Source organism: Rhamphochromis longiceps, linkage group LG23 (genome assembly GCF_057381845.1).
Source record: "Rhamphochromis longiceps isolate RC_006_pf linkage group LG23, R_longiceps_female_GT1.1, whole genome shotgun sequence".
NCBI lineage: Eukaryota > Metazoa > Chordata > Actinopteri > Cichliformes > Cichlidae > Rhamphochromis > Rhamphochromis longiceps.
The window spans coordinates 44,326,946-44,353,767 of NC_140578.1; the positions used below are offsets into that span (position 1 = coordinate 44,326,946).

General features: G+C 42.4%; 1 protein-coding gene across 3 annotated transcripts in view; it reads left to right on the forward strand.

Annotated features, from left to right (window-relative positions):
* The first annotated feature begins 20,137 nt into the window (after positions 1–20,137).
* The window catches only part of LOC146642794 (protein NLRC3-like), a 134,241-nt gene continuing 127,556 nt past the window's right edge, over positions 20,138–26,822 (forward strand). For 2 of the 3 annotated variants that reach the window (XM_085397190.1, XM_085397192.1), the window contains exons 1-3: positions 20,138–20,307; positions 21,931–22,172; positions 22,277–24,065. In XM_085397190.1, the coding sequence (XP_085253316.1) occupies positions 20,153–20,307; positions 21,931–22,172; positions 22,277–24,065 (2,186 nt within the window). In that variant the 5' untranslated portion in view covers positions 20,138–20,152. Of the gene's footprint in view, positions 20,308–21,075; positions 22,173–22,276; positions 24,066–26,822 lie in introns of those variants that run through there. The other variant, XM_085397191.1, reaches the window with a different exon arrangement.

Genomic DNA, 26,822 nt, shown 5'->3' on the forward strand with positions numbered 1-26,822 from the left:
GCTTCTTCACAAAATAAAGGACACTGAAGTTGGCACTAATAGTATTATAACACTAATCTGTAATTATCTATATAAGTAACATCCTAAAACATAAATGTACATGTTTTATGTTTACTGGCAAACTTTTAACTAGCTGCTGTAGATCGTAGCAATAAATTGCTCACCAAACCGTTGGGATTTTCAGGTACAGACACTCCAGATGTTCCTGACCTTAAGCAGCCACGTTGATAAGAAAGGATGTCAGCATTAGTGTAACACTATTCACATTCAAACAGAGAAAAATCAAGTAAGAACATCTACATTTATATTATCTTCTCTCTTAATAATGATAATTATTTTTGGAAGGATAAAAAGTGTTCATTCTAGACATGATGTTTAACATACACCGAATTCTCATTTATTGAAATGTGATGTTTCCTTTTACTTTCTCTACATCTATATCATCTTTGAATTACTGCAGCAAAAATAGTCTCACCCATTACTTTTCCTCCAGTAGATAAATCCCACGATAACTCCAGTTATAAAGATGATCACAACACCGGGCAGATAAACGGAAAAAGATTTGTCTGCTGAAGTGTGGGCCTCGTTTGTGTCTAAATCATTGAAAAGATGCATTTGTCCGTAAAATCATTTACTTTCATTTCCTGGAAATCAAAACACAAATCAAACACAGTTTACGTCTACTGAAACTCTGAGTGAAGTAATGAAACCCCGGTTTTATAACCACAGAGCTTTAAATATTGTCACTGTGCTCTTTTCTTTTGTCTTCTTCTTCTTCTTTTGCATCTTTTCTGAATATTACTATGAACTGAAATTGGTCCAACTGCTTATATACATTCACTGGCCACTTTATGAGGTATACTTGTTCAGGGTGTAACACAAATATTTCAGTGTTCATTTCATTTGTCAATCACATGTCAGCTTCATCTTCCTGGTTAAATAAAGGTTAATAAAATAATAAAATGTCAGCAAATCAATGCTCAAACAGAGCAACATGGCACATGTTACTGGTCCCAGTGCTTCACAAACTGCTGATCTGCTGGGATTTTCCCACACAATCATCTCTGTTCACAGACAATGGTCTGAAAAATAGAAAATATCCAGTGAGCTGTGATTCTCTGGGTAAAAATGCTGTTTACACATCAAACCTTGAGGCAGAGCGGACCACACTGGATATCACTGCTGTCCTCTAACAACAGCAAGCTGAGGCTACAGTTTGCAAGTCTGGACAACAGAAGACTAAAAAAACGATGCCTTGCCCGATGAGTTGATTTCTAACAGTTCAGACTGCTGGTGGTGTAATGCTCTGTGGGGGATTTTCTTTGCAAACTTTGGACCCTGTAGTAACCACTGAGCATCATTTAAACACCACAGCCTGCCTGAAGGTTGTTGCTGACCACATTCATGTCTTTATGCCCAAAAAATACCCATCGTCTGATGGCTGCTTCCAGCAGGATACCACACCATGTCACGGCGCTCAAATCATGTACGGCCTGCGCAGTCACCAGATCTCAATCCAGCAGAGCACCTTTGGGATGTGGTGGAACGGAAAGTTTGCTTCAAGTAAGAGCAGCTGACGAATCTGCAGCAACTGTGTGATGATGTAATTTCAATATGTCTTGAGAATCTTTGAGGAATGTTTTTAGCGCCTTGTTGTGCCACAAAAAATGAAGACATGTTTGATGGCTGAAGGTGGTCCAACTCGGTTCAAAGATGTACCTGATAAATGAGTCAGTGAGAGTATTTAAACTGCTGTAAGTGAAAATAAGAAGAAAAGAAATGAACAAATTACAAGAATAAAAAACACATAAGCAGGTCAATACAATGCTAACACAGTGCTGAATAACTGTGTCAGATAAAGAAACCAAAATGCATTTACCTTCCACAGTGACACTGATATGGACAATATATGTCCCTTCAGTGTTTGTACACTCACAGGTGAAGTTCCCACTATCAGCTGGTGTTAAACTGGTCAGCTCCAGAAAGGCAGTCTGATTTTCTTTTGTTATTGAGAACCTGGGGTCACATTCCTGAGTAACGTTCTCTCCGTGTCGATACAGCAGATGACACTCTCCTCCTGTGTCCCTCTGTCTTTTGATCTTACAGATAATCAAAACAATAGTAGTCTGACTTTCCTTGTTGCAAATCCGAGTGACATCGTGTTCTCTCCTGACTGTCTTCACAACAGTCTCTGTAAACAGGGACAGCAAAATACGGTAAATACAAGATTCAGCCTGTGTCAGAGAGGACTTTAGTTTCTATATTTTGTGAATGTTAAACCATCTTTTTAATCCCATAATAATGTGTTTAGTTTAAACTAAAAGCAAGGAGGTTATAAATTTAAAAATATTAATAATGCATAATGAAAATAGTTTCCTTGTATTACCTTCAGCATCATGGGACACAGCTAGTGGTAACAGCAAAATCAAGCAAAGTTTTGATACGTCCATGCTTGTTAACATGTCTGTAAGCCACCGACAGTGAAGAGGAAGATGTGCGGAAAGAAACAAGCTGAAGCTTTCCTGGCTAAGCAGACGTCAGACTGTTGCCCTTCACGGGGCAAGTGTGAAATGATGTAAAAAGGAAGTGTACTGACAGGACTTTCATATTAAAAGGCTGTAAAGTTGAAACACTGTGCGAGCTCCCACACAAAAAGAAAACAGGCTAATTTTTCTTTATCACAGAGGAATTATTACACTGCTAACTGTCATGTTCGCTGAAGCTGAAGGATGGATAATATTGTAAAAGTAACAAAACTACCATTTATCATAACATTATAAGCATTTTAAACTAAAATAGCGTGTTACGTCATCAAACCGCTTCATCCAATCACTCAGATACTTACAAAGTTTTGACTGCATTACCTTTAAAATTTGTACGAAGATGAGCATAAAATGAATAAAACTGACATGCTTGCATTTGTTGTGTAGTGCAACAGGTGTATGTGGCTGAGGGATTCCCATGATGCAATGCGTATTTCTTCTTCAGTCACCTTTCCTACTCACTGTGTGTTAATGCAGCTCTCTGCATTGAATCATACCTGTTATTAACCTCTGTCTCTCTTCCACAGCGTGTCTTTATCCTGTCTTCCTTCTCTCATCCCAACCAGTCGCAGCAGATGGCCCCGCCCCTCCCTGAGCCTGGTTCTGCTGGAGGTTTCTTCCTGTTAAAAGGGAGTTTTTCCTTCCCACTGTCTCCAGACTGCTCACTCATAGGGAGTCATATGATTGTTGGGCTTTTTCTCTGTATGTATTATTGTAGGGTCTGCCTTACAATATAAAGCGCCTTGAGGCGACTTTATATTGTTGTGATTTGTCGCTGTGCAAATAAAATTGAATTGAAAATTGAATTGTGAAGGCCACACCAGAAGCCACACAATTGGGAAGTCAGTAATGTCAGACACCAGCATCTTTATTTTAATTTTAATGCACATTTCCACAAACATAAATAACGACACATGTCCCATAAACAATTTCTGGTTAAAGTTTTACTGGTGCTGGAGGTCTGTTGGACTGCTGAGGGTAACTGGAGAGAAAATGATGTGTTTTTTTCATTGGACGTTAAGGCGTCTGGGAAGGGATCTCAGACCATTTACATCCTGGGCCATCTGACCTCAGGAAATCACATGATAAGGTGGGGCCAGGTTTCACAATGAGCTCACCCGAAACCCTGGCTGATTAGGACCCACACCCACTTTCACACCTTGGCTCATGTGATTAGGTAGAGGATCATCAGGGGTCCTTTGTCCCTCTTTGGGGGGAAACTCCCACTGGTTTTAAGTCTGGGACTCCCCACCATTGACCCTTAGAACTGAAGAAGCTTCTCGGATGAGAGGTGAAACGTCTTCAAGCAACTCAAGAAGTCCAGACGCTTTTCTTTCCAAGCTCCTTAGACTACGATGACCTGGATGACTGAGAACCTTCACAGACTTAAGTATTAAATTAATAGTTGGTTTTCATTCTTTGTTTTTAGATTTATTTTTTTCTATTCGTATCCCCTCGTGTATTTAACTGGCCAGTTCAGTCCAATTTACTTTGGGAAATATTTAATCTGAGGTAGGGATGCACCGATACCGGTATCTGGTATCGGCCTCGATACCACATTTTCTAAAGTACTCGTGAAAAGTTCCCCGATACCGAGGACTGATACCACGGTCTGAGACCTGTCTATGTTTGAGCGGCATGTAAGGGGTTAATCACAGGCGCCGAGTGCCCGCCCCACAGGCCCCGGCTGCATCTCAGAGCTGGGAGAAGGCGAGGCGAGACAAGTCAGCCGTGTGGAACTATTTCAAAGTGAACGAAGACACGAAAACAAAGGCGGACTGCAAATTGTGCTCATCGAAATTGTCCAGAGGAGGCTCTAAAGGTAGCGCATTTAACACAAGTAATTTAATCAAGCACCTAAAATCCCAACACGACAACGAGTACAAAGAGTTTGCCCACGCTTATTTACCCACGCTTATTAGCACAGAGGAGCATAGCTGATGCTAAAGCAGTGGGACGGAAAATAGTTGGGCATTTTAAACATTTTAAACGCCTTAGCCTACTCCCGCCTCGAGGACATTCAGGGACAGCTCAACCAGCCAATAAAGAGACTGCAGCAGGACGTACAGACACGCTGGAACAGCACGTATTACATGACATCAGTCCTATTTTTCCACATATTAATACATTTATGAATTTTGTGCAGGTATAAAGATCGCTTCTTCTCCAACAACACTGCTCCAGAGGCCAAGCTGCACCTGAAGCAGGAGCTTCTAGAGGTGAGGCAGAGGGGAGTCGGGCAGAAGCTGCAGAACCTCCTGCTAAACTGTTCCTCAAGGCCCAGGCTGCCGCTGGCAGCAGGTGCTGCCATTGAGCTCGACACATACCTCGGAGAGGCCCCAAGCCCTCGTGAAGACAGTCCTCTGAAGTACTGGGGTGTCAACAAAATCAGGTTCCCCACTTTGGCTAAAATAGCCTGTAAATAGCTCTCAGCCCCATGTAGCAGTGTGGACAGTGAAAGGCTTTTTAGCTCAGTGTCACACATTATAGATGAAAACAGAAACAGTCTGACTGCTGATGATGCAGAAAAGCTACTTTTCTTAAAAAACCCTGCCACTCACTGTTTCTCTCCATTTAGTGAGTCATCTTAGACTTGATGTTAATACCTACCTCAGTTGCACTGACTGCCACAGTTCTATGTCAGTGGATGTTGTTAGTTTATTCACATATTGTGCACTAAATGGCAAAGATGTTTATTAATGCCCCTTGTGTTGTCCAAAGCGGCAGAGTTTAAAATAAACTGAAAAATACTTGAGTTGCACTGTCACTGTTTACATTTTTTTATAATTATTTATTCTGTAATATGTTGCATACAACATGCTTTTATTTTAAATAAATGTTCTTAATTCCAAACCAGTCCCTTGTTTTTTTGTTGTTAAATTATAGGACTAAAGCTGTTACCTGTAAATTTAAATCGTGTTTTTATTAAGTACTCGGTATCGGCGAGTACTGAAATGCAAGCACTCGTACTCGTACTCGTTTCCAGAAAAGTGGTATCGGTGCATCCCTAATCTGAGGTAAACATTTTGCTTTTCATTTGACCCCTGACCTGTCTGCTGTAATGCAGGAGGCAGGTTTATGACCTATACTGCAGCCAGACACCACAGGAAGCCTTCCTCCATGTTTTCTTTACAGTAATTGATTCAGCCAGTTTAAGTCTCCTTTGTTTTTGTGCATTAGATCACTGTGTGGGTTGTGTTGAGTGGTTATGTATTTGTAAGTAGCCATTATGACTTGACTAGTGGTGTTTATCTCTTTTAAGGGTCTAGTATCATCAGTTAATTAGTTTTTACACTTTGCAGGCACTTTGCTGTAAATACAACAACACTGCTGAAAACTCTAATTTAAATAATTACTACTGATGCACCTATCAAATAAACTAACATTTGCACAGGTGTTGAAATGCTGGACTCTTCCTCTCCTAAATCTGTGGCAGAGAAAAAATGCTGCAGGGGTGTTTTTTTTACATGATATGTAAGAAAAATAAGAAAAAGAAAGAAACCCTGTGATTTTAATGTGAATGCATTACTGACATCTTATCCAAACACACATTGTGCACACCACTTTATCCCCTATTACAACTGCAGCTTTTATTAGTGCATGTTCACGGGACTTCTGATTCTATAGGGTCTTGACAAAAGTCTCTGCAATCAATTGATTACAATCAAGTGATTCAATTGAAACATGGAAATCAGCATTTCACCATTTTATACTATACATACATGTTTTGCTTTCAAGACTGGACAGGAGTGGCATGTGGGCGGCATTGTAGAGTGTGTTGACAGGAGGAAAACTTACACGCTCAGTAAATCACCCCCGTCACTACCTAAACCTCAAAGTCTCTAAACAGGAAGTGCATCTGCATGAAAGCTTCTGTTTTATATGCAGACAGATGACCTTTTGATGTAAAACCTTTCTCTGTATCTAGAGAAACACTTTAACTATATATTCAACTATATAGTTTAACATTTGGTCCGTAACTATCATTTAAAAACAATAAAAAGGTTTAAAAGAATATACATAGGCGGCTATAAAGACTGCAGGTCAAACATCGTGCAGATACAGAAGGACCTCCTGGGGTCCAAAATGTCGCACTATTACAGAGCAATGCTTACAATAGTCTTGCATGGTTAGCCAGTTAGACAGATGCAAATGTTAAAGTGCTAAAACAGACATGTAAATAAAATACAACATCATGTTAGCAGCTTATTGGTATTAATGTCTCTTAAAGCTCTCCATGACCTAGCTGCATCTTAACTCTCTGAGCTGCCACAGTCTTATAAACCCACCCGCTGTCTCAGGTCAGCTGATCAGCTGTTCCTGAATGTTCCCAGGACTGAGCGTAAACTTAGAGGACATCGTGCTTTTGCTGCAGCATCTCTGAAACTGTGACACGATCTGCCTTTAGAGATTAGACAGGCTTCTTCTCTGCCTGTTCTTAAATCACTCCTGAAAACTCATCTCTTCACCCTGACCTTTGACACCTTGTAAGATGTTGGTTTTTAGTTTGAGTTTTTTAGTTTATTTTTGCTGTTTTATCTTGTTTTGAAATATAGGGCTGTTTACATTTTTTATGTATTATGTGTTTTATTTTTTTACTGTTATGTTTTATTCTATTGTTCTTAACTCATTTACTGTACAGCACTTTGGTTTTGTCCTGGGTTTTTTAAAGTGCCTTCTCAATAAAGATGGATTGGATTGGACTGGAAGATAAACACTTTAGTTTGCAGTACTGTGGTGAGTTCACAGTAAAGCACTGTGTTGGACTGGCGCACAGTGATTGTGGCGTTCATGGTCAGTGTTAGGTTACCTCAAGTACAGTGGATTCATTTGCATTTAAGCTGATGATGCTTCGATTAAGTCATCAAATTTCACCTTTATATCAGCTCTATAAGCCAATTCTCAGGATACTGTTAGTGTAGGAAATGGAAAGACAACCAAGATATCTGTGAAACGTCTGCTTACATCTTGAATTCAGCTCCGGCGTATGTGGTAAGTTGTTAATGAGTGACTTTAATTGATTCTTTCTTCAGATGTGGCTATACACTCTACTGAGAATAAGCATACTGTCATGATATGAGTGGATCTTCAAAATAGACATCGAAATAGGTCATGGAGAAAATAAGTATAAAAAGTAAAGATCTTATTAGGAATAATACTGTTCGGATAATTATAACCATCATAAGCAACCGAATCATCTCAACATGTATTTGCTCAAAAATGTATTTATTACCACAAACATGTATTTAATTATCAACAAAAGGAAAATCAACAGTTTCTAGAACTCCAACAGGGGCAGGACTTGGAGGTACTGGGATTTCAGGAGGCAGCAGAATGGTACACTGGTCAGTGTCATTATTATTGACCTGTGATGGTGGATGGCCTTGGAGGGAGCTGAGAGGTAACTCAGACCTCTTGTCTTCAGGACACGTAAAGCAAACATACTCCTTCTCAGCAGCTGGAGACTTAGAGACATCCCAACTCATCAGCCTCATGCGTTTGGGCATCAAATGTTCCTCTTCATCATTAACAGAAAAAGCAGTAGAATACCTGCGCTTTCTGCAGAGACCTACCTCTGCAGTGGGTGGAGGTCTCGGAGGCAGAGGAACATCGCTAGGACACATGAAAAACATCACGTCATCATCCAGGGATGCATGATCATTTTTCAAATCTGGATGAATGATCTTGTCAGTGTACTTTGCATGGAAGCTGGCATCAGCAGGTGGAGGATTTGAAGAAACTGGAACATCAGAACTCATCAGCCTCATGCGTTTGGGCATCAAATGTTCCTCTTCATCCTCCACAGAAAAAGCAGTAGAATACCTGCGCTTTCTGCAGAGACCTACCTCTGCAGTGGGTGGAGGCACTGGGATTTCAGGAGGCAGCAGAATGGTACACTGGTCAGTGTCATTATTATTGACCTGTGATGGTGGATGGCCTTGGAGGGAGCTGAGAGGTAACTCAGACCTCTTGTCTTCAGGACACGTAAAGCAAACATACTCCTTCTCAGCAGCTGGAGACTTAGAGACATCCCAACTCATCAGCCTCATGCGTTTGGGCATCAAATGTTCCTCTTCATCATTAACAGAAAAAGCAGTCGAATATCTGCGCTTTCTGCAGAGACCTAACTCTGCAGTGGGTGGAGGTCTCGGAGGCAGAGGAACATCAGTAGGACACATGAAAAATGTCACGTCATCATCCAGGGATGAATGATCGTTTTTCAAATCTGGATGCATGATCTTGTCTGTGTCCTTCGACTGAAAGCTGGCATCAGCAGGTGTTGGACTTAGGAGCTCACATGCAGGTGCGCTGATAGGTCGGAACATGAAAGCGGGAACTTCATTGTCCAGAGCACAACGGTCTGCACTGGATGAGCGTGGGAGCTTCTCCTTTGCCTGTGGAGGAGGCAGACTTTGACTTTGTGTTGCAGATGAACATTTAAGTCATCTGACGTTTTGCTCTGTTACATATTATTATTGTTGTTGTTGGATTTTTCTTTAAAAATTCACACGATTTAATGTTGAGAAACAGACACAGTGAAGGGTAACTTACCACAGCTCGAGCCATTTTAGGCGTCTGTCAAGGCAAAGACGCAGGATTTGGTTTCTCTGTGTAAGATTACAGGACAGTTGTCAGTTTCAGTTTCAAGTCAGTTGGATAAATTCATATCAAACTTCTCAAACTGTATCATTAAAGCATTGTTTAGGTGGACAAATATGAAAGATATGAAGATAAAAACAGTAACAGCTGGCAATCAAGGGAAAACAACCTTACGAAAAAGGTCTTAATCATTATTGTTTTAAAGTAAATCTTTCAGTCCTTACTTCAGTGATTGTTTGAAGTCTCTGTGCTTGTTGTCAGTCGCAGATTTGTGTAAAATATTTGCAGTTTGTGCATAAAGTTTGCAGGAGCTCCAAAGTTTGTCTGTTCAATACCAAAGTAATGAGGAGACTGAGTGCAGGTTTGGAATCCTCAGTGACAGAAGAATGCAGCAATGTTTGAATTTGAATTTGTTATTGTTTTATTAACAACAACTACCAGGATCATACCATAGCAACACAGTGATGCCCAATCAAATGTCAGGTACAAGGGATAGCCCACATACACATCCAACAGCACAGTAAAGCAATGGGCACCAATGCCACCAGTCAGGCCTTAAAAATACCTGAGTTATATAACAGCACACTGACAGTGTCTCATCCAAAAATATAAAATGTATAAATACAGTTAATATCATTTTCATTTAAATTTTATTTAATTCTCTTCATATAGTGCCAAACAGATGTCTCAAGCCGTCACTGTTACAACATAGATAAACATGAACATGAAATCCATTATTTAATTCTCTTCCATTCACTCCAGTTCAATTCAATAGCTATATAGATGGATAGACAGATACTGTATTATATACTATATTGATTCCAAATGGAGAATTAATGTGTTATATCACCAGGATAATGAATTCAAGTAGTACAATCTCCAATAAACAGACAACACAGTTCAAGTTCAAAGTGCAATATGTGCAGGATCCAGGCTTTATATTGTAAGATGCAAAATGTTTATATATACATAATATTGTTGAAAAAATAAAGAAAGTTAAAAATCAAAATAAGTTTATTGTCACTGTGGCTGATGTGATTGCAATATGAACCCGGAAGCAGACAAGGGAGAGATGGAACTGAATCTTAACAAAAAACAAACCATTTATTAGGTTGAAAAACACGAACACACAACAAGGCCCAGCAAACAGGGGCGGAAACTAAAACTAAAACCTATCCTGGGAATAACTCAGTATGACTATGACAACTATGACAAGAAAAACATGAACATGAATCCGAGGAGGTGCATGCGAGAAACTCTGATGAAAAAACCTGAACATGAACATGGACCTAAACAGAATCAGGAGATAACCTGAAACCCGGAATAACGTGAACGGAGGAAAACGCACCAACACTGCCCAGAGGAAGACAGCGGACTTAAATACACAGAAGAGAAAGGAGGGAAGTGGAAACACAGCTGACACAAATGAACCTGACACCACAGGGGAAGCAAAATGAAACACACTGAACATGGAAACACAACCCTTTCATAATAAAAGACGAAACAAGGAGAGACGTGGACGTGTGATGGGCTGAGTTGCCAAATGGCTGGTAGGCTTTTAGCTAGGCTTTAGCTTCAGCCAAGTGGAAGCTAAATTGGCTAGTCATTCATATGTAAATTAGGCTGTTACCTGAGAATTCTGGAGGGGAGTGGGGGTGTGTGAATGATTGCTGATTTCTAACTGCCAACTGCCTCTTTGTTTGTCTGGGGGGGGCTGCTAAAAGCGGTGAACTTCCTTTTGTGTTCGTCTTGATGCATTCTCAATCATCCAGGAAAATAAATCTCCAAAAGTCACCAACTTGGAGTGGTTAGTTTCCTGAGCCACAAGGAAACTTGTGTTTCAGTTTGCCATCTTAGGGAGAAGGAGGATCATCACAGTTTTGGTGGTTGTATAAACTAATAATTTGTTTTAATTAAAAAACTTTCCCTCTGTCATTTCCTGAGTGTTTCAAAATAAAAGTCCTCTCTTTCATGTTTTGAATGTGAGGCTGTTCCTGTGATGCCTTCAAATCTGTTTCAGTCTGCAGATTTTTACATTTCAGACCCAAAGTGACTCAAACATTTACTTAAAAGAGGTTTTTGTTCGTCTGGGTTTTCCTGCTCAGCAGCGCTAAACAGGCAAAAGCAGAAACACACAAACAGAAAGAAACAGGAAAATATGTGTTTCTGTGAACAATGCAGCAGCAAAATGAAAGACCAGGATTTATTTTTAATGATTGACCAGTGTTGGGTAAGTTACTTTAAATTAGTAACTTAGTTACATTACTAGTTACTTCTATCAAAAGTAACTCAGTTACTTCAAGTTACTCGTTACTTTCAAAGTAACTAGTTACTAGAGAAAGTAACTTTGGTTTTACTCAGAATTCTCTTTTTAATGTGTTGCTTCCATAACTTTGCCAGTCTTCTAGCTTGCTTACCTGCCACAAGTGCACTGTGCCACCTACCAATAGAAAGGAAAAGATAATGTGCATATTTCCACGAGAGAAATCCCACGCCTGGACCGCCGTTGACCGCCACCATGATTCTAGCCTACGTCACAGCATCATGTGCGCTTTTTACATCCAACACAAGAACTGCAGTCGTGGTGCTGTCGATTGTACTCAGAACTCGGAAATTCTGCCTTCTGAATAGGAAGATGTAGGTAACACCAGACTGCAGATGAGCTGCATACAGGGCTGGACTGGGACAAAAAAATCAGCCCGGGCATTTTGACTAGAGACCGGCCCACCATTATAGCAAAAATCATAAAGCCTTTGAATGAAAACAAACGCTGTTGTGACAGTGATGCTCACTGTCTTGATGGTGTATATGCATCAATCTATCAATCGTTTGTTGTAAGATTCAGATAATTATTTTTTAAAAGCTAGACATTTTAAATGAGAATAAGAAAGAAAAGTATTTCCTTGTGCCCCCCTCTCCCTGTTAATGCCCTACCTGGCCCCCCTGGCAAAACTTTGCTAGACCCGCCCCTGCACAGTTACCAGCTGTCAGCTACCTAAAAAAGGATCCTGGTGTTATTTGTCTCTCAGAAACAGTTCATAACTTCCCTTCAACTCATTCATGTCACCTAAAAGGTAAACCTGTTTCTCCATCACTGTTCAGCTCTGATGATTCAGTAAGGACATCTCCTGGTTTCATCTTCATGTTTCCCTCTCACCACATAACCAAACCGACATCATGACCAGCAGCTTTTTTGCAGCTGTGGCTCCAGCAAACATCAGCTGATACTAGAAATTAATATTAAATAAATTCTAACAACAGCTGATCAAGCTTAAACGTGCTGCTGTTGTTTAACGTGAACTCCGCTGGTTTCCTCTTTCTGATGCAAAGTGGGCGATAAACAAACAAGAGAGACGATCAGCTGATCATTGATCAGTTTTCATGATTGAAGTAGAAACAGGAGAGGGAGGGGGAGAGAATGAGAGAAGAAGAGGCAGCTGTGCAGCAAAGACACAGAATAAATCCAGCTTTGTGCCTTTTTCATTGTAGCTGAATTACGGGACTAACTGTTCCTTTTCACCTCAATAAGAAATGCGTAATATTTTCTCTGAATACCAGATGAGACGGTTGGCAATTCTAATAACTTATGAACAAAATAAAGTTCAACATCATTAACTTCATAGCACCCACCCAGCTGTATAGAAACTCTGTCATGCTAGCTAGTATGCAGTACGGAAAAAGTCAGAATAACAAAAATAAACTCCACCTAAACTTGGTTTATATCTGACCCAGAGAGACTGCAGGTCATAACTTCTTACCTGAAGTTCAGTTCACACTTGGACCGGTGGCCGCCTCGGGTCTCTTTTCCTTCTGCATCCCCCTTTCCCTCCTCCACCTGCTGGCTTCCACCACTTGCTAATGTTACTGAATCTGTGGAAGCTCCGCAACAGCCACCACACGAAGTAACGAGTAACGAGCCTATCTAAATCCCAGTAACGACTAACGCGTTCCTGATTTTAGCATAATAACTAGTTACCGTGCTCGTTACCACAATAATAACGTAGTTACTGTAACACGTTACTTAATAACGCGTTAGTCCCAACACTGTGATTGACAAAAACATTAAATGATCATGTTTATTTTCACATAAATGTTCCATCGGTCCTTCTTTTACAATAAGTTTAGAAATTAAAAATACTAATAACACACCAGGAAAAAGCCAACAGCACGAGTCCTGAAAGGCTTAAAGAGAAAATAAACGCACAAAGAATGAAACAAAAAGGCACAAAACCTCAAAACAAGAGTGAATTAAATCTGAGCGACACACAAAGATGCTAAAAGCCCCAAACATGAACCTGTGAGGTCATTAATACCTGTGTGTGTGCATGTTTACATGTCTTTGTGGGGACCAAAATGCCCGTCCCCACAAGTTTGAAGACATTTTTGAGACTCAGAATGTGGTTTTAGTGTCAGGGACAGTCAGGTCAGGGTTAGGCATTCAGTCTTAATGGTTAGAGTAAAAGGCTGAGGAGAGCATGATGTCAAATAGATGTCCCCACAAGGATATGAAAACACAACCGTGTGTGTGTGTTACTGTGAATTTGTGAGACAAGTGAAGATTTCAGAATCAGTGAGAAATGTTTCACTTCCTGTTGGTGAAGAAGAGCAGACTCCTCTTCAGCCACAGAAATGAAGAAGCTTTTATTTTGTCAGCCTGACAAACACGAGCTCAGCCACGAGCAGAGGCGACCCTGCAGAGGTGAAGGTCACAGTCAGAATCAGCGCCAGAGAACCGCACAAGGACGGCCTCATTGGTCACGGCTGAGTTCATTATGTGATGGTAACAAGCTGATTATTACAGAACAGGAAACACACGTCTGCTCATCAAACACCAGCTGCTGCTGCTTTTATCAGTCTGACAACAAAACCTCACAAGAAAGAAGTTTTTGTGAGTTTGCAGCGTTCCTCTAAACTGAAAACTAAAACAGCCTGAAAATGGGAACACGCACCCACACTCGAGAGTCAGGCAGCTTAAATGTGTTTGTCTTCATCTGTAGTTACGTTTCATTGGCTGGAAATGTGCTAACTGGAATCATTCACGAGTCCAGATGAACAAAAACAAGTGTTTACTGCTCCACGCTGCACGAATCTGAATCAAAATCACTCAGACGCGCCCACGTAGGCATTCCACTAAAACCATGTGACCACCTTCACCTTTAAACCTGTCGTGAATATAAATTTAGACTCTTCACTTTATTTTGAAAGAACAGATTTGCAGGAAGTGCGGCTGCTGCAGAAACTCTTCACTTTTCACTGGCTTTAATCTTGAAGGTTTCTCCAGATGTGGAACATTCATGCTAAACATTCAACATCTGACGACCGTCTCCGTGTAAAACACTGACAAACTCAAACTTTATACGGTAACTGACAGATTTATTCCTCCATTTTCAGGCATTTCACAATGAACTTGGATTAGTTTGATGATTTTATTCACGTTGGTGAATAAAACCAGCCAAGAGGCTGATTCCTGCAGAGGAGGAGGCAGAGTGGAGGAATCTGCAGGTTCTGTCTCTAACACACAACCAGAGCTTCAATCATAACGAGCACATAATAAAACCATGATCCCCCCTGATCGACTCTTTTAGCCTGTTTCCTCTGGATCGAACAGGATCTAACAAACCCCAGCTTCTGCTGGGACACTGGTCATGATGGGAGGAAAAAGATGGCTGCCGTGTTGCCGTTTCCTGTCTTACACCAGCATTATACTTCCTGTATCTGTGGGTCTGAGTTTTTAATCAGAGGATGATCTTAAAGCTTTCAGTCTGCTCTACAACCCACCACCTATCCACACGTCTGCTAAGTGGACTGGAAATCAGTAAAACTTCTACCAGACTTTAGTAAATATTGCATTAAGATGAGCAGACAGATTTTAATCTCAGCATCGTGCACACAGATTTTTCAGGACACTGGAAGAGTTCCTGCCGTGGATTTAGATGTTAGTGTTGTGTGGATGATCCCATTCTGTGATCTTTGTGTTACTAACACTGATGACACCACCGTTATTGGACTCATCTCGGACGGGGATGAGTCTGCCTACAGGAGGGAGGTTGAACGTCTGGTGTCCTGGTGCAGCCACAACAACCTGGTGCTGAATGCCCAGAAGACAGTGGAGATTATTGTGGACTTCAGGACGCACACAGCTCCACTCCCCCCCATCATCCTGTCTGACACCCCCATCACCTCTGTGGACTCATTCCGCTTCCTGGGTACCACCATCACCCAGGACCTGAAGTGGGAGCCCACCATCACCTCCGTCATTAAGAAAGCCCAGCAGAGGATGTACTTCCTGAGGCAGCTGAAGAAATTCAACCTGCCAACACGGACGATGATGCAATTCTACACTGCAATCATCGAGTCCATCCTCACCTCCTCCATCACTGTGTGGTACGCTGGAGCCACTGTCAGGGACAAACAGAGACTGCAGCGTGTTGTGCGCTCTGCTGACAAGGTGATTGGCTGCAGACTCCCATCTCTGCAGGACCTGTACACCTCCAGGACACTGGGGCGTGCAGCTCGGATCTCAGCTGACCCTTCTCACCCTGGACACAGTCTGTTTGACCTGCTCCCCTCAGGCAGGAGGCTCTGGTCCATTCGCACCAGAACCTCTCGCCATAAGAACAGTTTCTTCCCCTCTGCTGTTGGACTCATGAACAATAACCGTATGACTGTTCCCACCACTAACACCCTACGCTGTGTTCACTGCATCATTCCATGTTTGGCACTGATCACCACCTGCACTCATGTATATATCATGTATATATCTATCTACTTAGCACTTTTAATTCTTATTCTTATTTTTATTTTCATGTCTATTTAAGCGTAATTTATGGCAGTATGTTTGCACTGAAGCACCGCAGCAATTTCCTAATGTTGTAAACCTGCTCAACATTTGGCAATAAAACCCTTTCTGATTCTGATTCTGATGCTTTTACACTTTAGGACCCTCGAGACCTCTGCTGCTCAGCCGTCCTGATCGCTGCCTCCACTTTAACCAGAGGCTGTAACCTCTGATCATTTCACCTGCACCGGCAGTAAAACTCTTCTCCACAACCAAACGTGCCATAAACCCATCACAGCTTCATCATCAGCTCAGTCTCAGCAACATGCAGACGACCGAGCAGCAGAAACTCTGCAGGGAACGTCTGAAGTCTGTTCTTCAGTTTTCCCAGCTCACTGTTTATTGAACATGAGACAGAAAAATAACTTCACCTTTAATGTGAAACTTTTATCGCCTGTGACATGTTTGCAGGAAGTTTTCATGCTGTGATTTAGTGTCACAGCCATAAATATCACACAAGGTAAAAACTACAAGTCCCAGCATCCTCTGTGTTTAGGGAGGAGCAGTGAAAGTGAAAGTGTTGATCCTCCGTTCAGAGCAGCAGGAGGAGGAAGGTGGAGCTGATGCAGGTGAGTGTTAACATGAATATGTTTCTTCTTATGACATAAAATAATTCCATGCTGTTCGTGTCTGTGGGTGAAACGTGAGGCCGGTCGGCTGCTCTGAGCGCTGGTTTCCTGTAAGTAGAGAGGAAGTGAGTTTAGCTGAGAGAGCAGGAGGAGAGTGAGAGCTGTGCTGAGGCAGGTGAGTGTTAACACCGCTCTGACATTACTGTGTCTCTGTGGCGGGAACAACAGGCTCCGTCAGTGGAGGCAAAAATAATCAGACTTTGGTTTTTCAAAGGAAACTACTTCATGTTGGGAGAAGCCGCGCGCTCATTGGATAACGACTTGTCAATCTCAAGTTATTAGCCAATGAGCGCGCAGGTTCACAGTAAGACCCGCCCTTATCACGACGGGTTTTAAAACTAAAATGGCGACAGAAACTCTGTGAGTGGAGTTCACTTTATGAAAGTGCGATGTTTGAGCCACTTCCTGTTCTCAGTCCCGGCGTCCTGATCACCGAGGTTTCTGTTGCTCTGATGTCTGATATTGATTATATCGGTAAACAGGCTGTAGGCAGAAACATCAGGTCTGATCTGAAAATCCCTTCAGAAACAAACTTTAAGAGTTTTATGTCCGTGAGGCTGTAAAACTGTAACGTGTCCTGTGATCCATAAACACTCTGTGATGAATAATCTGAAGTCATTTTGAGCCTGACAGTAGTTTCCTGTCACAGAGCAGAAGCTGCAGGCAGTTTTTGGCACCTTTATATTTAATTTATTCCAAAATAAATCAATAAAGGTAGAAAAGAACTCTCAGTGACATTAAAAATCTATTTTTAAAGACAGATGTGACCAAGTGCAACAAATATAAAATGAGATGTTTACAGATATTTGAAGTATTGATCATATGTAGAACACAGAGCAGGTCCAATAACAGAGTCATCCTGCTCACAAACAGCAGTTTGGTTTCATGAGCTCACTTCCTGCAGTGATCCTCAGCTTCTCTCCAAAGGAGCCGTAACATGTGGGCTCCTCACCATGATGATGATCCCAAACACACTGAGTCCCTTCATCCACCTGATCATGTACTTATTAAATAATGTGATGGTTTTGGTGTTTTTTAAAGACTTTGAGCCTCTAAAATAACTGGTTTGGACTTTAGGGCCAAAGCTCCAACATTAGAAAGTCGTCAGTGTGATGCTTCCAGTACAACAGCACCTCTGAGTGTGTGTGTTTACCTCTCAGACTAACTCCACCCTGACATCAAGAAGATGGAGGAAGAGGACGGAGCAGCATCTGCAGCATCCAGCTGTGTGTCTGTGAGGAGTGACGGGGTTACACAAACACCTCCACCTTACAGTCATGGACCTGCAGCAATAATGTAAGAACACTACTAACTTTATTAGTCATTTCAACATAACCATGACAGAATCATTGATCTGTGATTGGTTCAAACTGTTTGATCTGAGTTTGATTTTTATTGACTTGTTTTCTTGCTAAGATCTGAACTCTGTAAGTTTAAGTGAAGTCAGTGCAGCAGAATCAGAGAGAAGAGCTGAGAACAAACTGAGTTCATTCAGAGACAGAAAAACTGGCTGATGATTGGCTGACCTGTCAGCGTTATGAGGCAGACACAATATCACAGAGGGATCAGCTGATCATATGGCTGTCAGAGAGAACTGATCAGTTATTGATGTTTGTGTTTGCAGAGGTCAGAGGTCACAGTCTCCAGCATCCAGCTGTGTGTCTGTGAGGAGTGACAGGTCCAAAAACACACCTCCAGACTTCAGTGATGAACCTGCAGCAACAATGTTCTTCAATCATGGAGCTCAGCTGACCATGTAAGAGAGCTGCTGACTCAGAGTTCAAAGGTTGTTTCTATAAATGTTCTGCCAGTGACATCATAACTTAACCTCACACTGGTCTGTGTATGAAGTATCATTTAGTGGCAGTTGTTAAAGTTGTATAATGATGATGCTAGTTTGGGGTGTATTTTCCTGCTGATGCAAATGCATCTACTTTGCCCTTTGTCTGGTGCTTTGGACAAAGACGTCCAATGAAACTCAGAACAACACAGTTTGCACCACCAGCAGGCAGAGGAAGTGGCTGACATCCAGAAATCCTACCAGTGGCTGAACAAAGCTGGACTGAAAGACAGCACAGAGGCACTAATCATGGCAGCACAGGAACAAGCTCCGAGCACAAGACCCATAGAGCCCGGGGTCTACATGGCTCTTTTTGGGGGGGTTGTGTTGTATTAACAGTGACTTTGTTTCTTTGGACCAAAATCTTTTGTTTTTCAGTTCAGTTGCAACATTGACTAACAGTAATGCAGGGGTCGGCAACCTGCGGCTCTTTAGTCCTTACAGTGCGGCTCCTCGTGGTTTGGGAAAATAAATTAGAAGTATTTAGCTGAAGTGTATTTTATTTATGTTCTTTTTTAACTTCTAGTTCTAAATTGGAAGATTATTGTGATATTGAAATATAAAAAGAAAATTATATTTTATTATTTTTTCATCGTTCAAATAAGCGTCACACTCGTGGAAGCCGGTGTACCCGCCGAAACGCCGTGCATTTATCGAGACTTTCAGCCCCAGGTAGGCCAATTATGGATCTTTGGATCCACATTATGTCAGCAGCTGTTCTCCACCGTGAACTACGTTAAAAACAAACACCGCTCACGCCTCACAGACGACAGCTTACAGTCCTGTAAAGATGAAAGTGACTTCGTACAGCCCCGACCTGCAGACGCTGTGCGCAGAGGTTCAGCAGCAGAAGTCCCGTTGTAAACATATCACGGCAGACCCGACGATGTTTGCATGAACACGCTTTTCAGCTTCTCTTTATTGACCACTTTTCACACACGGTTGCTGTACGCACACAGCCGGCTGTAGCTTTGCAGCTCACAGCCCGACACACAACAGCACAGACGTTAAGGCGGCGAGGCGTGATTGCGGGTGTCGCTCAGGTGCGTCCGCCTCCCCTGCAGCGGCGCTGCAGACCACGCCCCGCCACACACATTAACCAGGTAAAATACATATTTAGGCAGAATTTTGCTAATATCTATTTTTCATCTTTCAGCAGCATAGAGCTTTTTTTCCAATTATTTTTTAAAAGTCAGGTCAAGGCTCCAAAAGCCCAAAGGAGATATAAGGGTGGCGGCTCACAGCAGTTTTTGTTTGCTACATCATTTTAGTTCAGCTGGGTGTCTTTCCTTTGGTTATATTTCTTTAAGAGTTCAAATGTGTTCATTACATAGATAACATGTAATTTTCTCTGTAGCACTTCATGGATTTCATAAGCAACACACCTTAGTTGTTCATACAAAGCATAAAGGTAAAAAACAGTATATACAGTGTTATCTTCATTCTAGATGTCAAAAAGTATTTGTGGCTCCCAGTGTTTTCTTTTGCGTGGAAACTGGCTCCAAATGGCTCTTTGGGTCCTGAAGGTTGCTGACCCCTGACCTAATGGTATATTTTTTTTAGCTGGATCGTTCTATAAAAACATGAATCAAATCTGAGAAAAGTTTCCACCTGACCTGTTGAATGTTATTGAAGCCAGAAGTTTGCCTTCATACTGTGTTTCTTGCATGCCTTTTGTGGTGTACTAATTGATGTGAAATGAATGCAATGTGGTTGTGTTTGCAGAGGTCAGAGGTCACAGTCTCCAGCATCCAGCTGTGTGTCTGTGAGGAGTGACTGGTCCAGAAACAAACCTGTAAACTTCAGTGATGAACCTGCAGCAACAATGTTCTTCAATCATGGAGCTCAGCTGACCATGTAAGAGAGCTGCTGACTCATTTACGGGTGTTTGAAATTCTGTGACCACTTTGTAATTTTAGTTTATATTTTTAAAGTGTTTTTATTTGTAGTTGCCTTTATTTTTATTACACTGTGTGTAACGTGGTGGTTTGTGCTGTTTGGGATTGTTTTGGTGTATTTGTGTCAGAACATCAGATAAATGATTTCATCACATTTTAAAAGAAAGTATCAGGATAATAATCTGAACTGAGTCATCAGAAATAGAAAGATGGTCTCAACAGGCCACTGAGCTGATCTCCAAAGAAATGCAGAAGATTGAAGAGTCCGAGGCTGTTTATTTGTCACAGGCATCGTCATACACGTACAACACAGTGAAATGTGCTGAGCTGCTCCTGTGACTGGACAAAACATTAGAAACAATCATTAAATGAAATAATGAAACATTGTGCAGATGTAATGTTAAAGTGCTTTGTGCCACATTAGCACAGCATGTACTGACAGAGCAGTGCAAGCAGAACAAAGCAAATGAGCAAAGTGATGTAAACAGAGTAACTGAACAGAGTGAGCAGAGTAATATCAGCAGTAATGAAGCAGCAGGATCAGTGTAGCAGCGTGTGACGTCATAATGAATCAGGTATGATCTGAAATATGACAGTGAGACAAGAACATGATGTAAGGTCCTGTTGAAACCCTGATGGTGATGCTATGAGGGGAGCATGTTCTGATTTAGGACTTGGCTGGTCTGAGGATAGAAGCTCCTCTCTGTTTGTGTCCTGATGGTGCAGAAGCTTCTGCCTGATTGTAGAAGGAGCTGAAGCCAGCATCATCCCAGAGGTGAAGCTCCTCTGTGTGCAGACCTGAGGTCAGATTCCTCCAGGCTGATGTTCAGGATCTACAGAAACGTGTGGTTGTAGTTATTGCTGCACTGTGTGCTGACAGCAGATACTCAGAACAAAGCGCTGCACACGTGTTCTTTACAAACATCTGTACATATAAAATATGGATCATGGCAGTGAATGAACACGTTTCTGTCATTTGTTTCATTGGCTTCTTTTTTCTGCCTGTGTTCATGTGATTAATGTCTAACACATAAACAGGTTTGTAATCAAACATCACATCATCAGGGAGGCATCATGAAACAAAGTTACTGCTGGAGGCTGAACTCAATTTGGTGGCAATGTTCAAAAATATCACTCAGATCATTTCAAAGCTTTTAGTTCTTCTTCTTCACTTCTGTAAAAGAATAGAAAGGAAATCAGAACCCAGAAGTTCACTTCCTGATGACTGAACTCTTTCAAAATAAAGCTGAAAGCTCTGAATGTGACACCGCTGCTCCACCACAGTTTTTAGAGGAGGTCAAAGGTCAGTTCAGAGTGATGGATCCCAAACTTCCAGTACATCCAGTGAAGGACATAATCAGCTCTGTGATGAAGGCTTTTACTGTGGAGTTTGTAGGCTGATCACTCTGTGTTTAATAAGACAGGCAGGAACAGCAAAGGAAACTTGGATTCTGAACTCAAACACAAGTTTCTCCACTTTGACTTTTCTCTGTGACCATCAGAGCTTCTGCACAGTGTCATCAAATCTGGATGTTTGTCACTGACAGTCAATGATTTTAGTGATAAAGAAATGTGTTCACAGAGGGAGGAAGAGGAAGAGGAGTGGTGTCTGTGAGGAGGAGCAGCTGTCCTGCTGTGCTTTGTGTCAGGACGTCCTGAAGGATCCAGTCTCTACCAGCTGTGGACACTGGTTCTGCAGACAGTGCATCTCCTCATACTGGGACCAGTCTGCTTCATCAGGAGACTGGTCCTGTCCCCAGTGTGGAGAAAGATCCAGAAGCAGAGCTGGACTGCAGACAGCCAGTCAGAGCAGCTGTGTACAAAGTAAGACTGAACATCTGTCTGCTGATGGACTCATTTCTGAAAACTGGACTTCTTGTTGTTGTTCAGACATTGAAGAGTTTTCTGTCTGTTTTTCTTTCTTTCAGCAGATGTTGGTCTGCAGGAGGTTTTAGATGAACATAAGATCAGTCTGAGGAGGAGATGTGAACGTGTGACTGAAGGAAGTGATGAAACAGGAAGTAGAACCCTCCTCAACAGGATCTACACTGAGCTCTACATCACAGAGGGACAGAGTGAAGAGGTTCATAGCCAACATGAGGTGAGGCAGCTGGAGACAGCTTCCAAGATGGACGCCCTCCATGACACTCCAATCAGGTGCCAGGACATCTTTAAAGCCTTACCTGACCAACAGAGACCCATCAGAGTGGTTCTGACCAACGGCGTGGCTGGTGTTGGAAAAACCTTCTCAGTGCAGAAGTTCACTCTGGACTGGGCAGAGGGCTTGGAGAACCAACATGTCAGTGTGGTGGTTCTGCTTTCATTCAGGGAGCTGAACCTGATCAGAGAGGAGCAGTACAGTCTTCTGGAGCTGCTCCATGTTTTCCATCCAACATTACAGAAGGTCACAGCAGAGAAGCTGGCTGTCTCTCAGCTTTTGTTCATCTTTGACGGCCTGGATGAAAGCAGACTTTCATTGGATTTCACCAACAGGAAGCTGCTGTCTGATGTCACACAGAAGTCATCAGTCAGCCAGCTGCTGACAAACCTCATCCAGGGGAATCTGCTTCCCTCGGCTCTCGTCTGGATAACTTCCCGACCTGCAGCGGCCAATCAGATCCCTCCTACATGTGTTGACAGGCTAACAGAAGTACGAGGCTTCACTGACGCCCAGAAGGAGGAGTACTTCAGGAGGAGATTCAGTGATGAAGAGCTGTCCAGCAGAATCATCTCCCACATGAAGACATCCAGGAGCCTCCACATCATGTGTAGAATCCCAGTCTTCTGCTGGATCACTGCTACAGTTCTGGAGCACATGTTGACTACAGAGCAGAGAGGAGAGCTGCCCAAGACCCTGACTGACATGTACTCACACTTCCTGCTGGTTCAGACAAAGAGGAAGAAGAACAAGTACCACGAGGGACATGAGACGAGTCCACAGGAGCTGACGGAGGCTGACAGGGAAGTTCTTCTGAAGCTGGGGAGGCTGGCGTTTGAACATCTGGAGAAAGGAAACATCATGTTCTACCAAGAAGACCTGGAGCAGTGTGGTCTGGATGTGACAGAGGCCTCGGTGTACTCAGGAGTTTGTACAGAGATCTTCAAAAGAGAGTGTGTGATCTTCCAGAAACCAGTCTACTGCTTTGTTCATCTGAGCATCCAGGAGTTTCTGGCTGCAGTCTACATGTTCCACTGTTTCACCAACAGGAAGTCAGAGGTGCTGAAGGACTTCCTGGGAAAAAAATACAACGAGTCATCTCTGGATGATTTCCTTAAACGAGCCATGGAGAAATCCCTCCAGAGTAAAAATGGCCACCTGGACCTGTTTGTCCGCTTCCTTCATGGCCTCTGTCTGGAGTCCAACCAGAGACTCTTAGGAGGTCTGCTGGGTCAGACAGAGAACAGTCCAGAAACCATCCAGAGAGTCATCAAGAACCTGAAGAATAACAAGAAGTTTAATTCCTGTCCTGACAGAAACATCAACATCTTCCACTGTCTGATGGAGATGAACGACCTCTCAGTACATCAGGAGATCCAAGAGTTCCTGAAGTCAAAGAAAAGGTCAAAGGACCTCTCTATGATCCACTGCTCAGCTCTGGCCTTCATGCTGCAGATGTCAGAGGAGGTTCTGGATGAGTTTGACCTGCAGAAGTACAAAGCTTCAAAGGAGGGACGATTGAGACTGATTCCAGCTGTGAGGAACTGCAGAAAGGCTCGGTGAGTCCAGATGTGATCATTACATCATTGATCAGTGTCGGTTAATAGTTTAATGCTTAAATTAAAAACACAGTCCTTGGTTATAAAGTGCTTTACAAACACCAACATTACGGCTAACAGCTGGATTCTCCTGTTTCAGTGCAGCTAGCCAAACAACAAAGAGCCACTTGCTGCTAAAGACAGAGTGAAAGTGGACGGTATATCCTCCATTCTTCATGTAAAACACATGCAATGAATTGTAATGCACCATCTGTGTTTCCCTTCATGCAGTTTCTCTTTATGGTAGACTTGGATATTTAAATGTTTACCTCCTGGAGAGTCTTGTTCACTTGATTAGTTTTTGTGAAGGGGATTCTCCTCACCCCGTCTCCAAGGGAGACACCAGCTACCCTTCAGAGAAAATGTATTTGCCCCACTTGTAACCACGATCTGGTTCTTCCCGTCACTGCCCACAGCTCGTGACCATAGGTGAGGGCAGGGACGTAGATCGACCGGTAAATTTAGAGCTTCGCTGTCACGCTCAGCTCTCTCTCTCTTCACCACGACAGACCGGTACAGCGTCCACCTCACTGTTACCGCAGCAACAGTCTGTCTGTTGATTCCTGCTCCCCTCCCCCTTCTTTACACGACCCTGAGATACTCAGACTCCTCCACCTGGGGCAGGAACTTGTCTCTGACCCAGAGTGGGCACTCCACCCTTTCCCAGCTGAGGACCATGGCCTCAGATGCTGATCCTCATTCACACGGCTTCACACTCTGCTGAGAACAGCTCCACTGTGAGCTGGAGGCCATCACCTGATGAAGCCAACAGAACCACATCCTCTGTAAAAACAGAGACGAGACTCTGACACCACACAAGTGGAATATAAGGTCAGAGGTCAGCTAATACCTAATATGGTAATCCTGAGCTAACAGGAAAGGGAAATGCAGTGAAGAAATGGATTTTCAAATGAGGAGTGGAATCACCATTTTAAATGTACAAAGTAAATCTTTGATTTTATTTTTTAAAAGATTTTAAAATCATTTTAAAAATTGGAATTCAAAAATGTTTTTTAAAATGAAATAAATGTACTCATGTTTTATTGCACAATTTATTAATGAAGCATGAAATGTATTTTGATGTGTTTTGACTCTTCTGATCCTCCATAATATTGAGATTGTATAGAAGTTTTCAACATTTGCAGATTTAGGATTATACTGTACACTATTATTAGCATAGTATGTAACACATGGGGACACTAAAGCAGTCGCGCCAGAATGTCCTCTAAAAAGAAAGCTTCTTTAAAATACAAGCGAGTCAGACACCGAGGGCACAGAGATGAAGCAGGTCTGATCAGGAACAGTTTATTACTGGGCCAGGGAGCACAAATAAAAACACCCTTAAAATGTACGTGATACAAGGTTGTCAATTTAGAAAAACTAAATAAAACAATCCTAGAACCCGTAAAACTACCATTTTCTATATTCACTAACAAACCCCTGCTATAATTATGCCACATGTTCATTATGGGTCCATCAGCAGGCCAGGAATTCCGGCTTTAGAGCAGAGTCCACGCCAGCCCCGTCTTCGGCAGACAAGCAAGAGCCTCCCATCTTGTCCTTCCACTGGCCCATCATATCCCAGCCCAGCTTGCGTTCTGCACCCGAATCCATCATGCGACCACCGCCACAGCTCCCCTTGCATCAGTGTCCTGTAAAATAACAGATAGTAAACCTGCTGCCAATCACACGCGTTGTCTCCTACTGTTGCCGTTCCATGAGGTCAGGACTGGGTCGCCGTGTCACGCTGGCCATCTAGCATTAGCCTTCCAGTCTTGGGCTTCTCTCCTTCAGTGCTCAGCTAGCCTGCTTTTAAAAGGTCTTTACACAGCTGACACACCCATGCCTCAGCAGGTGGTCCCTATCAGCTAATTTGTCCCATGTGTAGCCAGTCCACAGTGGATTAAAAACTGTGTCACATAAAACACTAAAGCCCATGCAATAGAAACAGAATAAAACAATGCAAATAAAACGTCACTCATAAATAAACACTAAAAATCTGAATAAAAACAATATACAAGATAAATACAAATTTCCACTGTGTGACATCCCCCCATATTTTAACTGTGACAGTCCCTGTCACAACATTCAGGTGTTCTGTCCAGGAGGGTGGCTGAACAACACTTGGCCTTGCTGGCTACTGTGTCTCTGGTAGTCCCTTCTTTACACATAACACATGAAACATCAGCAATAATCTGCTACCAACGAGTTCCTTTGAATGCATCCTAGAAAAGTTACAGCATAGGTGAGTTATACAGTCCAATTGCCAATTGCTGTTCTTCCATTTCGTGACCACATAGCATAGCTAATGTATGGGATTATCAGAACACTGACTCCTCTCAGCTCAGCTCCTCTGATATCCCTTGTGGATGAACACTACTCATGAATACTCACGTGGCAATAAAACGTCTTTTCTGTACACCCCTTGCTCACAACCCTCAACAAGGGTAGCTGATTTAAACACTTAGCATTCTATCATCTATATCTGTACCCCAGGTACTGAACACTGCTCCCAAACTTGTATCCTGTCGACAAACGCCAAAATTATGTAGCCGCTAAGACTGGTGGACCTAAATCTTCACCTCCAAGTCCGTTCACATACAAGAGGAAGGGGAGCAAGCGGGTCAGCGCTCAGGGCACAGAAACTAAGCTGGCTTTGAACACACACCATTTATTTCCATAAAAAACACAGCCAGAATCACAAATACAAGTTAAAAT